This window comes from Mus caroli, unplaced genomic scaffold, assembly GCF_978045245.1.
Source record: "Mus caroli unplaced genomic scaffold, Mus_caroli_1 scaffold_9, whole genome shotgun sequence".
Classification (NCBI taxonomy): Eukaryota; Metazoa; Chordata; class Mammalia; order Rodentia; family Muridae; genus Mus; species Mus caroli.
In genome coordinates this window covers 74,222,408-74,236,929 of record NW_028227264.1, presented here as the reverse complement: position 1 = coordinate 74,236,929, position 14,522 = coordinate 74,222,408, and the positions used below count along the sequence as shown (strand labels likewise).

At 48.3% G+C, this 14,522-nt stretch overlaps 2 protein-coding genes and 1 pseudogene across 2 annotated transcripts in view; 1 reads left to right on the top strand and 2 right to left on the bottom strand.

The window, feature by feature from the left end:
- Window positions 1–2,637, bottom strand: part of LOC110303309 (sodium/glucose cotransporter 1-like) — a 53,765-nt gene extending 51,128 nt beyond the window's left edge. Inside the window, exons 1-2 of the mRNA XM_021174389.3 lie at window positions 2,509–2,637; window positions 54–125 (exon numbers count right to left, since the gene is read on the bottom strand). Of these exons, the coding sequence (XP_021030048.1) occupies window positions 54–125; window positions 2,509–2,637 (201 nt within the window). The remainder of the gene's footprint in view (window positions 1–53; window positions 126–2,508) is intronic.
- Window positions 2,638–8,079: 5,442 nt separating this feature from the next.
- Window positions 8,080–9,266, bottom strand: Vpreb3 (V-set pre-B cell surrogate light chain 3). Its single transcript, XM_021173535.3, has 2 exons — window positions 9,178–9,266; window positions 8,080–8,439 (listed from the first exon to the last, which is right to left on the bottom strand). Exons 1-2 carry the CDS (start codon window positions 9,227–9,229, stop codon window positions 8,120–8,122), a joined length of 372 nt encoding a protein of 123 aa, XP_021029194.1. The 5' UTR covers window positions 9,230–9,266; the 3' UTR covers window positions 8,080–8,119.
- A 2,559-nt stretch (window positions 9,267–11,825) lies between these two features.
- LOC110303864 (large ribosomal subunit protein eL27 pseudogene) lies at window positions 11,826–12,367 on the top strand (annotated as a pseudogene).
- The last annotated feature ends 2,155 nt before the right edge of the window (window positions 12,368–14,522 follow it).

Sequence of the window (14,522 nt, the reverse complement as noted above, 5' to 3'; positions counted from 1 at the left end):
TGAGCCAACCCAGACATTTCCCCAAGCACACAGTCACATACAAGCTTACTTACCAACCACCATGCTAGATTTTGGCCAGCCAGGAAGAAGTCTTTTACTGTCCCGCGACTGTGTGACAGTAAAGCCTGCAACAAGAATCCTCTGGTGGAATACAATCCATAGAGAAACTGGGCGTCGTATGCTGGCCTGACTATTGTGCAGCTAATTAAATACAAGCTAGGTCTCTCAGGGTTAGTCTGTACGAGGGACTGACTCCCCAGATACATCGGTAGAGAGAGGCAGCACACTGCAGGGTAATATGTATAATTTGATCATACAGAATAGACATGCGTGGCTGAGTGTTTGCCCAAGCACTGAAAAAGAAGAGAAAAGATACATTCTCTGGTTATCACAGAAAGATGACATGGCTGAGGGGAGAAACCTAACTCCTTCCTTAAGTCTTTGTGTACATTGTGCTTGTTATGCTGTGATGGCTTGTATATGCTTGGCCCAGGGAGTGACACTGTTGGAGAGGGTGTGGCCTCGTTGGAGTGGGTGTGTCACTGTGGGTGTGGCCTTTAAGATCCTCATCCTAGCTGCCTGGAAGCCAGTATTCTGCTAGCCGCCTTCAGATGAAGATGTAGAACTCTCAGCTTCTCCTCCACCATGCCTGCCTAGATGCTGTCATGTTCCTTGATGATAATGGACTGAACCTCTGAACCTGTAAGCCAGTACCAATTAAATGTTGTCCTTCTGAGAGTTGCCTGGGTCATGGTGTGTGTTCACAGCAGTAAAACCCTAACAAAGACATACACTGAATGTTAAAGCATTTGGTAATTAACAAAAGTGTATGATTGTTTTTATTTTAAAACAAACAAAAGCTGGGTATAAACTGGATGTTTTGGCGAACACCTTGATCCTCTGCCCTGGAGGTGGATCTCTGTGAATTCAAGGCCAAGCTGGTCTACAAAGTAAGTTCCAAGACAGCCAGGGCTGTTACATAGAGAAACCCTGTCTTGAAGAATTTTTTTTTTAAAGCCGGTGTGGTGGTGCACAATTTTAATCCTAACATTCAGGAACAGAGGCAAGTGGACCTCTGTGAGTTTGAGGCCAACCTGGTCTACATCGTGAGTGTCAGCCAGAGATGCATAGTGAGACCCTTTCTCAGAAATGTAAAGATTATATAAAGAGACCTGGAGAGATGGCTCAGAGATCAAGAGCACTGTCTGCTCTGCCAGAGGTCATGAGTTCAATTCCCAGCAGCCACACGGTGGCTCACAACCATCTGTAATGGGATCTGATGCCCTCTTCTGGTATGCATCAGGAATATATGTAGGCAGAACAGTATATAAAGAATAAATAAATAAATCTTTTTTAAAAAGATAATATAAAGAAGGAGAGGGATCGGGGCTGGCAAGATGGCTCAGTGGTTAAGAGTGCCGACTGCTCTTCCAAAGGTCCTGAGTTCAAATCCCAGCAACCACATGGTGGCTCACAACCATCCATAATGAAATCTGATGCCCTCTTCTGGAGTGTCTGACGACAGCTACAGTGTGCTTACATATAATAAATAAATATTTTTAAAAAAGGAGAGGGATCAAAATATGCCAGATAATACATCTTTTATGTCTCCAAGAAGAATAGTAGGGGCAACAGGTTTACTGGTTCTCAAAGCTTGGCCAGACATGGGCCTCAGCTAGGGCTGAGAGTAATCTGGGATGCAGGGAGAATTCCTTATAACAGTGCTGGAGGAAGAACCCCAGAATTGATGCTCAAATACTAGGAGTCCCTGCTAAGGTCACCTGGAAATATAATTCCCATGACTGAAGCCAGCGAAGGGAGATACTAAGTGTTATGGATGTGTGCGCTCAGGATCTCCCTTCCACTCAAGTCAGACGTCAGACAACTTTGTATCTGAGCTCCATCCTCCTCCTCCTCCTCTTACTTAGCCTTTCATGATCCCAGTTCAAGTCACAGTGGAGCCCTGCCTTGGCGTGCGAGGAGAACTGGTTCCTAGACTCTCTTAGCTCAAGTCTCTTCTATAAATAAAAGTCTTATACTATTTGGATGTAACCACCAGACATCCTCTTGCGTGCTTTATAATGCCTCTGGATTTAGAAATTAGAAATTAGAACGCTGGAAATGAAAATCTCAGACACTTTGAGCATGATCGGCTAGATCTGCAGATGGATAGAGAGGACAGAATGTTAGAGCAGCATTCTTGTGTCAATCAATCACAGGGGCTTTCAAAATACCATCCGGGTTTGGGGTTCTAGGGAGCAGGGCAAGCACGCGTGAGTTACTTGACTAGTATTTCGGGGCTGGGGGCGGGGTGGGACGGTTATAGGGCACAGGAAAGGTCAATGGTCTAGAATGGCTTGGTTAACAGCTGGTGCTTGGTTGGAAGAGTGGGAGGGGCTAGGCAAAGGTGGGCAGGGCCATCCCTTCTGAAGCTCCAGAATGGTCAGGCGGGCAGAGGTCAGGTCTCTGCAGGAAGTGGCCTACCCCAGCCCAGAGGTCACGTCATACCCACAGCCCGACGCACACGACCAGCAAGAGGTAGAACGTCATCACCAGTGTGTCTGTGGTGCTGTGGAGACTTAAGCCCAGGATGCTCTGGTTCCAGGTGACGCCGTGGTGGCTCTCCGCGGGGTCCATGGCAGCGTTTCCGACACAGGGGAGCACTCGCAGCCCGAACCCTAAACAACGGTTTTGTACCCGGTTCCTGCTCTGGTTCGCAAGGCATCCTGGGAAAAGCCACTGTGGTGCCGAGAGGCTCTGCCACCAAATTCTTCCCAGGTGCTAAAGACTACTTACCACTGGTGGCGCACGCCTTTGATCCCAGCACTTGGGAGGCAGAGGGAGGCAGAGGCAGGCAGGCGGATTTCTGAGTTCAAGTCCAGCCTGGTCCACAGAGTAAGTTCCAGGACAGCCAGGGCTACACAGAGAAGCCCTCGAAACAACAACAACAACAACAAACCTGGGGCTGTGAGGCTGGTGAGATGACTTAGCGGTTAAGAGCACTGACTGTTCTTCGAGAGGTCATGAGTTCTATAGGGAATAGAGGGAAAGAGAGAGACAGAGCGGGAGGGGGTGAGGGGAGGGAAGGAGAGGGAGAGAGGGAACCTTGCCAGGTCAGTCCCTATGCTGTCTCTCCATCACTAGCCGCAAAGGATCATCCTTGACTAAATTTTGGCGCAGATGGGACTAACGTGGGACAACTGAAGAAGGGTCGTTAAGGACGTCTTTATAAGCTATAGCGGATCATGGAGCAGATTTTGAAACCAGTAACATCTCTTCCGTCTTCATTTTCGGTTTATATTTGATCTTAGTGGATGTTCGCATTAATTTTAATTAAAATGTGATATCAAACTGGTATCTACCTCAATTCCTTTTTTCTTTTGTTTTGTTTGTTTGTTGTTTTTGGCACTTAAACTGTGTGCCAAGGCGCTTCCTTGGCTTATCTCACCACAGCCACAGCTCTGGATGGCAGAGCTAACCTCAGGAACCGTGCCATTTTATGCAAGTAAATTTTGTTTTGTTTTGTTTTGTTTTGTTTGAGACAGGGTTTCTCTATGTAGCCCTGTCTGTCCTGGAACTCACTCTGTAGACCATGCAGGACTCGAACTCAGTGATCTGCCTGCCTCTGCCTCCCAAGTGCTGGGATTAAAGGCGTGCGCCACCACTGCCCAGCTGCAATTCAACTTCTTTGTCTTTTTGTTGTTGTTGTTTGTTTGTTTTGTTTTGTTTTTTCGAGACAGGGTTTCTCTGTGTAGCCCTGGCTGTCCTGGAACTTACTTTGTAGACCAGGCTGGCCTCGAACTCAGAAACCCGCCTGCCTCTCTCCCAAGTGCTGGGATTAAAGACGTGTGCCACCAAGCCCGGCGCAATTCAACCTCTTAAATGATTTATTTTCTCTGCATGGGCGGGCAGGGAAGAGAAAGCAATCAGCATGTAAGAGTGGGGAAGAGCTTTCTCTTCTGCAGTCCCAACCCTGGATCTTGTTTCTTTTCTGGGATGGCAGTCTTCTTTCTCCCTCTCCCATGTTTCTTGTCCCGGAATTCTAGAAGTCCTGCCTCTGTCTCCCTGCCCAGCCTTTTGCCTCCGGAAACTGTATTTACCAATCAAAGCCAAGTGGGAGCAGGAGCCCTCAGCGTCTTATGTGTCGAGGTGTGAATTCCCCTGTAATTTTGGGAGTCCAATGAACATAATACAAGCAACAAACCAGATCCACAACAAAGACCAACGAAGGAATGCCCGAGTAACAGGAACACCCTTCTTGTATGTCCTTTTACACGGACTGCGAACCAAAGTTGTGGCTTAGCTTTCAGACTACTCCCTTCCTCAAAAGATCCAGATGTGAGGTGGATCTTCCCCACTCAGATGATTCAGTCAGGAATAATCCCTCATGGCTTGGGGTTTAGTTGATTCCAGTTGTGGTCAAGCTGACAAGCAAGATTAGGCATCACGTGATGTACAAATGTATATAATACATACAATAACGGGCTATTTGTTAAGTAGATGGTGGTAGATGTCGGCTAGGGACTGCAATAGCAGTGCTGCCTAAATGGCAAAGATTTTTACCTGGATGGGAATAATCAGAATCGTTAGGACTGACTCTAAGTATGAGATGTGCTTCTCACCCATAGTGCTCCTCCCATACACGAAATGACTTGTCTCTTGAATTTTGGGTGAACATAGTCGTTTCTGTTGCAATATTTATGTGTGTGTGGGGGGGGGGGGGGGTATTGCTGTATGTACATCTGCACACCAGAAGATGGCACCAGACAGTTTCAAGCTGCCATGTGGGTGCTGGGAACTGAACTCAAGACCTTGGGAAGAGAAGTCAGTGCTCTTAACCCCCAATAAGTCTTTTCCATTTCTCCCTGTGCATGTACACACACACACACTCACACATACACTCTGTCTTTCTCTTTCTCTTCCCCTCTGTCTCCTTCCCCCTGGTGACTTCTCAGGCCTCATTTGGTCCTTGGGACCAGTGAATCCACCTGAGAGCGGATTCCCATTAAACCTGCCTTTGTATACTTTAATTTGGCTTAATTGGCTCATTTCACCATTGGAGAATAAGTAGCTTATCAAAAACATTTTCAAAAATCTCAGAAGCTGGGCAGTGGTGGTGCATGCCTTTAATCCCAGCACTTGGGAGGCAGAGGCAGGTGGATTTCTACAGAAGTGAGTTCCAGGACAGCCAGGACTACACAGAGAAACCCTGTCTCGAAAAAGAAAAAAGAAAGAAAATCTCAGGATTATCCTTGTAGTAGACCACACTGGAAGCAAAAAATCGTTAGTTGTATTTTTAAATTACAAATTAACTATTAAATTGGGAATTTTTAGTGCTGAGGGATTAATAGGATTGGGGTTGGATTTGATCGAAGTATGTGATATGCATTAGAGCCGCCAGGGGGAGATATTTCTCCAAAAGATAACTCCTAACCTCAGGAGCGAAATCACTCTATACTAACGGAGGGAGACCTGTTGGTACGTCTCCAAGTATTTAATCTTACCTAGAAAGAATAGGCAAATTTAAAGAGAAAAACACCCTTGAGATGGGGAGTTCAGTCCCTGTTTCTCTTTCCACATTCTAAGACACGGTCTGAAATTGCTTAGATTCCCCACATGGTGTCGCTGTCTACTCATAAATAAGCAAAAAAAAAAAAAGCCAAGCTTGCCTTTTTTTTTTTTTTTTTTTTTTTAAGTTATTTATTTGGGTTTTGAGATAGGATCTCGTGGTTTAGCTTTGACTGTCGTGGGACTTGTTATATACACCAGTATAATCTCGAACTCACAAAGATCTGCCCATTGCTGGGATTAAGAACAGAACCCCGCACGCTGCCCAAGATTGCCTTCAGAGGCCAGTTGGCAATCCTGATTCAGGCTTCCCAGTGCTTAGGGTTCTTCGTGCCCTGCAAACGTTCTGAGTTGTCGCAATGACCATTTAGTAACCCTGACTGAGAACGTGTAGCAGTGCCACACTTAATGAGTTTCGAGATGGTGAGCTGCTGGAGAGTAAGGGAGGGGTGAGACGACCACCGAGTGCTTTATCTGCCCCCCAACACTCTGTTAAATGTTTCCAGAGTGAAAATCCAAAGATCTAGAACCCCAAACCGCCCACCTCTCTCGGGAACTCATACCCCCCACCAAAGCCTGGCACAGGACAAACGCTAGGCTCAATCACTGTTTCTAAGCTGGAGGACCGTGAGAGGCCGCAGATCCGCGCACCGAGCTCCCCACAGATCCTGCGCCAATTGGGGCACCCTCGCGGTGGTCCAACTGAGCCATAGGTAGGTCTGGTGGTGGAGCGGGGAGGATCAGTGGAGAGGACGCAGGGGGGAGCATCTGGGCAGGGACAGGATCACCAGCTGGCCGGCGAGGCGGAGCCACATCCGGCTCCCCCAGGGCCTGGTGCCCTGCTCACCAGGTGTCCCCCACCCCCAGCACCACCCCAGCAAACTACCCTACCCTTCCCCACCCGCGGGCACTTCCGGGACCACTCTAGGCCTCAGGAGGTCTCATCATCTCTGTGCCCCTGCTGCTGAGCCTGGCCGCTGGTGGCCTGGTGTCCCTAAAGCATGTTCTGGCACAGCGGAGCGGAGCCCGCGTTGGGCAGAGCGGAGCCCGCGTTGGACGGAGCGCACAGGAAAATACTGAGGTTGGGAAAGGCGAGTCTAGAGCCTCCAATTACAGCTGAACCTTCCTTGAGGCTAGGCTCGAGATCCTTTATTCAAAGGTAACCCTGGGCAGACATGCCCCCCTCCCCCACCGCTCATATAAGACCACAATGAGGTGAAGGGGGATGAAAGCGAGAAGGGCGAGAAGATAGTCAGAGTGTAAGCTAGCTAGACCCTTCTGGGACACCGTAACCCCCAAACGCGGCATCTGGATGCTCATCTCCAGAAATGAGACACTTCTTCAGAGCCCCGGCGAAGCAGCTGGACACGTCTGTTTTTATGCACGTTTTTATGTGTGTTTCTTTGCTTTTTATATCCTGGGGGTTGAGCCCAGGGCCACTGTTTATACTTAGCAAATCCTCTTATCGCTGATCTGTGACACCCCCACCCCCGCCAGCCCAGGAATTTTGTTTTGGTTTGAGACAAGGGCTTGCTATGTATCTATCCTTGGATGGCTGGAACTCCCTCTGCAGACCAGGCTGTCCTTGAACTCACAGAGATCCACCTGCCTCTGTCTCTGTGAGTATTGGGATGAAAGGCTTGTGGCACCACACTGGCTCAGGAATGTTTTAGAAAGCTCCAGTCCCACTCGGTTCTACTTCTAACAGCAAAGTTTGCCCTTTGTCAATTGTGGCACCCCTTGGCCGTGACTGCTCAGATGTGGTAACGCATCTGTGGGAAAGCTTCCCTCAGGGAATCAGTAAAACACACTGTTTCTGAGTGGGGAAGGATGCTGCATAATCTTCTACCTGCTTTCAATATCCTCATTTCTGCCTCTCAGGGCCCTTCTGAGAACACCTGCCTCTAACCATCAAGATCTTTGGGAACCTGCCCAGAGACTTCAAAAAGAGGCAGGGCTGCCCCTCCCCTCCCCATCAGCATGAACTCCATGGGGACCAGCCACCCAAGAACCATGAGCGTTGGACCACAATCAGCCATGCAGGACTTGGGGGCGGGGGTGGGGGGAGGGTGGCAAGTGTTGGTTCCTGTTTCACTATCTTCAGGTCACTGGAAGGCCAGGAGGGAAGCTAAACTCCTAAGGGATAGGGACAAAGCTGGGCCACGTTCCCGTAGGATCTCAGGTGTCTCCTCTTCAGAGTACAATCATCAGAATCCCAATCTCCACATCCTCCGATCTGACATTTATTTTATTTATTTGTTTACACAGGATCTCACAGTTCTCAGGACTGTGGTGTTATTAACTCATTTCACAGAGGAAGGAAAGAAAGCAAGACTTAAGCCGGGCGTGGTGGCGCACGCCTTTAATCCCAGCACTCGGGAGGCAGAGGCAGGCGGATTTCTGAGTTCGAGGCCAGCCTGGTCTACAAAGTGAATTCCAGGACAGCCAGGGCTACACAGAGAAACCCTGTCTGGAAAAACCAAAAAAAAGAAAAAGAAAAAGAAAGCAAGACTTAAGAGAAAAAGAGGAGGCCCAAGGTCGGGGGGCAGACCTAGGGTTCAAAGGTGTGGGCGATGGAACAGAAGTAATCGGCGTCATCCTCTGGGAGCACGGGGCTGATGGTGAGGATACAGGCGTTGTGGGCTGCATCCACGGTAGCTGAGAATCTGTCGGGGATGTCAGCGGGCCGATAGTGTTCCTCTTCTGCGTAGTAGTAGAGAAGATGGGGAGCACTTCCTGGCTGCTGCTGGTACCACGACACCCCGATGTCTCCAGCGGTGGCGTGCTGGGAATTAATGGTGCAGCTGAGATGGGCGTCTTGGCCTGGGAAGACTGAGAATGCGTCAGGCTGGGTCAGAGTTGGCTGAAAGACTGAAAAAGACACAGACCCACTAAGGGCTAGCCTGGGCTCCTTCCTACAAATATTTTATCAGACCAAAGATTCCCACTCCTAAATATATTTCAGAGCCTAGTGCCCTGGATGGTTCTGTGAGACATAGTTTGCTCCATCTACCGTTCTGTTTTCCTCTGCGAATGGGGGCTTGTGAATAAGTGACCCCTAAATTAGCACTACTGTCCTGTCTCCAAGAATCCATGTTCAGTTGAGAGCCTAGTGTTCAAGTGTGGCCTTCTAGGTCCCCCTAGTACCTACCTTCCTTCTCAATACCCTTACCCCTCAATCTAATAATTCAACCTCAGGTACAAAGTAACTGCCCTCCAGACCTCTCAGAATGCTTAACTGTCATCTTGACTTTCAAACTGCTGGCCACAGAGGATTGCCTTTTAAAGGGTCTGTGGAGCAGGGGGCTGCCCATCTTTATTAGCCTCCTCTGAGAAAGAAAGGCAAGAAGTTGCCCTCTCCTCAGAGTTGCTGAAGGACCACAGTCTAAGCAGACCCACAAATTGGGAAGCCAAGGTCCACACGGAAAGCCACTTTCAGTGTGGACCTTGGCTTCCCCCTAGTCCTGGACAGAGCTGCCTACAGCCGGCTCTCTGCTCTACCCCAATGCCTCTCCTAGGATCCACCCCACTTACCCTGTTGATTCACTTCTTTGCATGAGTTTTCCCAAGCTGGTGCCAACCCCCACCTCATTCCTGGATGTGTCTTACCTGCCACAAATGTTCCCATCAGGAGCAGAGGCAGGCAACCGGGGCAGTCCATGGCCAGAAGCAGGAAGGCCGACCTAGAGTTCTGCAGTATTGTGCTCTGGGTGCTTGTGGTACAGGCATGGGGAAGTCTCTGGACCACAATAGAGCATGCAAATCAGCCCACTGACTGAAGGACGACGCTTGTGTCTGGGGCCAGGGTCAGGCCCTATCTTCCAAATGTCCTGGCATCTCAGCCAGCAGGAGATCAGAACCCTTCACATCCATTTGCAGGAAGTTGGCATTCCCCGGACAGCCTCTCATACCCTTTCCTAGTGTATATCTACCTGTAATGACTATTTCTGGTGGTCAACTGACTATATCTGAAATGAACTATGATCCAGAATTGGAGGGCACACCTGTGATCCAGATCTTGTGGCTGGAAGACACACATTTCTGACCTGGATTTGGCTCAGAGATCTTGAGGCCATAGTGGCCATGGAGAGCTTAGGCCCAGGCAAGGTAGTACACGCCGTTAATCCCAGGAGACTGAGGCAAGGAGACCTCTGCGTCAGCCTGGGACAAGCAAGTCCCAGATCCAGGCATGGTGGTACACATCTTTAATCTGGGCCACACCTTCTACTGGAGGCCTCCATAAGGACATTGGAAGAAGGAAGACTCACTCTCTTCACCTGCTTGCACTTACTGGCCAGCACATCTGTTGGAGCCTACTTCAAGCTTCTAGCTTAGACAGAAGGCCAGCTGAAATAACTAGCCTAGTGGGACTGAGCAACTACCAGATCCATGGACTTCCCATCCACAGCTGACCATTGTTGGGTTAGTTGGACTACAGACTGTAAGTCATCACAACAAATTCCCTCAATATAGAGAGACATTCCATAAGTTTTGTGACTCTAAAGACTCCTGACTAATACACTCCCCCTGGTATAGTCTGGATCTAGAACAGCAGTTCTCAAACTGTGGGTCTGGACCTCTTTCAGGGTTGTATGAAAGGGGTCGCTTTTGCCCAATACTATCAGAAACAGTTCATAACAGTAGCAAAATTACAGGTATGATGTAGTTATGATTTTATGGTTGGGGGTTCATGACAACATGAGGTGACAGTAAGGGGTGGCTGCATTAGAAAGGTTGAGGGCCACTGCTCTAGAATGGCCTCACAAAGACCCAAGTGTTGGGCTGGAGAGATGGCTCAGTGGTTAAGAGCACTAACTGCTCTTCCAGAGGTCCTGAGTTCAATTCCCAGCAACCACATGGTGGCTTGCAACCATCTCTAATGGGCATCCGATGCTGTGACAGAGACAGAAAAACACCCAAGTGTTCCAGCTTGACTCTGTTGGGGATATAGGCCCAGTGGGGGCATCTTTAGATAATAAGACCACTCCCTTTAAGGTATAGAAGGACCACAGATCTTGCTACCTGGCCTACCCTGACTTTGCCCCACGCCATACTCTCTGTCATGATGCTGTTATGATGTGCTGCCTTGCCACTGGCCCAGAAGCAATGATGCCATAGACTGACATCCCAAACCTATGAGGTAAAACTAACCTTCCCTCACTATAAGCTGGTCACCTCAGGTAGTTGTCATAGTGATAGAAAACTGACCAGCACAAGCTCCAACGGAACCATCACTTTGGGATCTGTCACAGTAGATTAATTTTGTTTGTGTAGAGATTTTACTCTAAGTAGAATGTGTGTGTGTGTGTGTGTGTGTGTGTTGTTCATGTTTGCTTCTTTTATACAACATTAAGACCCATCCATGTGGGCTGGAGAGGTGGCTCAGCGGTTAAGCGCACAGACTGTTCTTCTGGAGGTCATGAGTTCAAATCCCAGCAACCACATGGTGGCTCACAACCACCCTTAATGAGAAACAAATAAAGAAACTGGGGTGAGTGGGGGCCAGAGCAAGAGGGAGAAGAGAAGGGAGGTGGGGCTGGGGGTGGGAGACACTGGCACAAGCTTTTTAATCCCAGTGAAGCAGGAGGATCTCTGAGTTAGAGGCTAGCCTGAGCTACCTAATAAGTCTCAAGACAGTCAAGGCTATATAATAAGTCCCTGCCTCAAAACAATAACAAATCATCCATGTGTGTGCAGAAATATAGAGTTCATTGTCATAGCTGTGTGTAATTTATTACACATACATTACAGTTATTATCTATCCCCCTTCTCTTTTGTTTTTGTTTGTTTGTTTGTTTGTTTTTCGAGACAGGGTTTCTCTGTATAGTCCTGGCTGTCCTGGCACTCACTTTGTAGACCAAGCTGGCCTCGAACTCAGAAATCCGCCTGCCTCTGTCTCCCGAGTGCTGGGATTAAAGGCGTGCGCCACCACGCCCGGCTCCCCCTTCTCTTCTTATTTAAACACCCAGGATCTGCCTACTCTTTAACCAGGACTAATGAAACTTCAAAAATTCCTCCTGCCTCTCATCTTGAGTGCTGGGATCAAACATGTGCACCACCACGCCCGGCTCAAGCACATTCTTATTGGTGTCCAGTGAGTTTGGTTGGCTGGCTTTTGTTTTCTGAGGTGGAAGGGTCAGGCCACCTGAGACTCAGAACTGAGCAGGAAATGGCAACTCTCAGAGCCTGAAGCCCTCTGGTCCTCCGTGTCTTTCCTTCCAGAGTCTGGCTCTGGGTGTCACCGTCCTCACACTTAAGAGCGGCTAGGTTGTGTTCCATTCTCACACAGTACCCCATATGTGAATGAGCTCTGCAGATACTGCTTGCTTCTCCAGTACTGTTCTGAGTACTTGCTGCGTACTGAGTACTGAGATAGTCTTTAAAGTGTTAGGACATTTAAGATGGGCGCTGTGGTTTCTTTCCTTTCTGCTGGGTGCTGGCTGCTTGCTGTCGAAATGGGCAGATTCATGAAACCCGGGAAAGTGGTGCTGGTCCTGGCTGGACGCTACTCGGGACCGTAGCCGTCATCATTAAGAACATTGACAATGGCACCTCGTACCGCCCTTACAGCCATGCGCTGGTGGCTGGAATTGACCACTATCCCCGAAAAGTGACAGCTGCCATGGGAAAGAAGAAAATCGCCAAGCGATCCAAGATCAAGTCCTTTGTGAAAGTTTATAACTACAACGACTCTGTGGATATCCCCTTAGACAAGACTGTTGTCAACAAGGATGTGTTCAGGGACCCAGCGCTGAAACACAAGGCCAAGCGGGAGGCCAAGGTCAAGTTTGAGGAGTGAGTGATATAAGACAGGGAAGAACAAATGGTTTTTTCAGAACCTTTGCTTTTAGGTATATTTTTGTTTTCGTCATTAAAAATTTTTTTTTTAAAAAGGGCACGGTGGTACCCACTTCTAATCTAAGCACTATCAGGCTGAAGCAAAAAGACACTGAAGAAGATGAGAGAAATAAACTGATGCTATAAAGGATTTACCAGGCTGGAGAGATGGCTCAGTGGTTAAGAGCAAGGACTGCTCAGAGGTCCTGAGTTCAATTCCCACAACCATTTGTAAGGCAGTGTGTTTTATGTATATATAAAATAAATAAGTCTTTTTTTAAAGATGTTGTAAAGGATTTATCAATAAACTTACCTGTAAAATAGCTACAAGAGCATGCATCTACCCAGCAGGTTAGAGAAGGCGACCCTGGCTGGTGCCCCCAGTTAAACCTTGTGTCTCTTATCAGGAAGAGCATAATTCTGCCAGCCAGGGACAATGACCTTAGTTACCAGCTGCCTAGGAAAAGCAGCTGTGGGCTGTCTCATGATCACTCTGGCAACAAGTTTACACCGGAATCTCTCCATTTGTCCAACAGCCAAACCGTAGAATTTCAGTCTCTGTAAAACGTGACAATTGCTTGAAGTGTATGTTGGGGCCATGAAACTATATAAGTTAAGATGTCTTTCTGTTGGAGACTGGGTCCCTTTTGTACATTAGCTGGAACCAGTCCTGCTCTATTATTAAGGAGTTTCCCCCCCGCCGCCCACCGTTGATTTCCGAGTGGAGCAGTTTCCTCACTGGGGAGACACATTAATTCTGTAACATCGTGACTCAAGACCATCTGGGCTCCATACAGAACTCTGCCTCAGTTAACGGTAACAAGAAGAAAGGATTGTGAAAGCTGAAGTAATCAGAGTCACAAGCAACCCGCTGAGTCGCCATGTGGATTTCCCCCGGGTTTGTTTTGTTTTGTTTTGTTTTTCCAGATGGAAATAGCAAGGCTAACAAAAAAAAAAAAAGAAGTGTTTATCTAGGGACAAAGTGGGTCAGTGGGGAGCTCTAGGGAGGAGCCAGACCCCTTCCTACCCATCCAGAGATGTGAGAGACAGGAGAGGCGACCCTATGAAACAGAAATTCCTATTGAGGAATGGAATAAAAAAACAGAGAAATGAATAAGCACAGAGGTGGACTCAAAAGGGGTGGGGTGGGTGGAGCTAAGCGTGAGAACATAGGACATAGAAGAGTCTGGAAGGAGGAGGGGAAAGAGAGATGGGAAAATAGAGGATGGTGAATGCGGGCCAGCATTGCTGATGGCTGAGGTTATTAGCTCAGTGGCAGAGCACTTAGCACCTGTGAGTCCCTGGATACAAAAGAAGTGTGTGTGTGTGTGTGTGTGTGTGTGTGTTGGGGGTAGGGGAATAGCAGGGACACTAACTAGTATCGAGAAATAACAAGTAGGTACTTCTGGCCAGCTATAGATCTAGGAGGCCCGGGGTCAACCAAAGACAGAAAACAAGACAACACAAACCAAGTATGCAACTGGGAAATACACAAGCACTTTCCTATAAAGGCTGAGCACACAGTCACACCAGACGACCCTGCAGTTCTTCCTGTAACATTCCCAAGAAATGAAAACTGCTCCCACAAGCACGCAAAGACACATAGACAGAAGTCTGTACTGACTTCATTCATCATTTCCCCCAATTCCCAAACAGCAGCAAGTGAATGGGGTCACCAAACTCCTAAACTCCCAGACGACAGAGCACCCCCCAGCAATAGAAGGGAAGCAACTGCAGATATACACAACCCGGAGCAGGTTTCATGAAGAAAGCATGTACCATGGGCCCTATGCTCTGAGCCCACTCATGGGACGCCATGGCCAGGACCAGCAGGAAGCAGCTGTGGATGCCAGGGAGGAGAGGTGACCATATGAACCTGAAGAACAGAAAGATTCTCTAAAGATGAAGGGGACTTGGGGGACTAAGATAACACTACAGGAGGGATCTGCATGCTGTATGTGTACAGTAGGTAGCAAACTGGGGGCTGTTCAAGGAGGCTTGAAGCAAGAGGAAGTTTTCAAAGGTGAAACGGATTATGTAAGGTATTTTTGAAATGATAATCCTTGACTACAAGGATCGATAACAAGGGTGGCCCAAGTCCAAGACTAAACACACAG

Excerpts from the sequence above, each read along its gene's own strand:
- Vpreb3 (XM_021173535.3), bottom strand. The coding sequence starts at position 9,229 with ATGGACTGCCCCGGTTGCCTGCCTCTGCTCCTGATGGGAACATTTGTG. Across the intron at positions 8,440-9,177 it reads GATGGGAACATTTGTGGCAG|TCTTTCAGCCAACTCTGACC; the intron begins GTAAGACACATC and ends TGTCTTTTTCAG.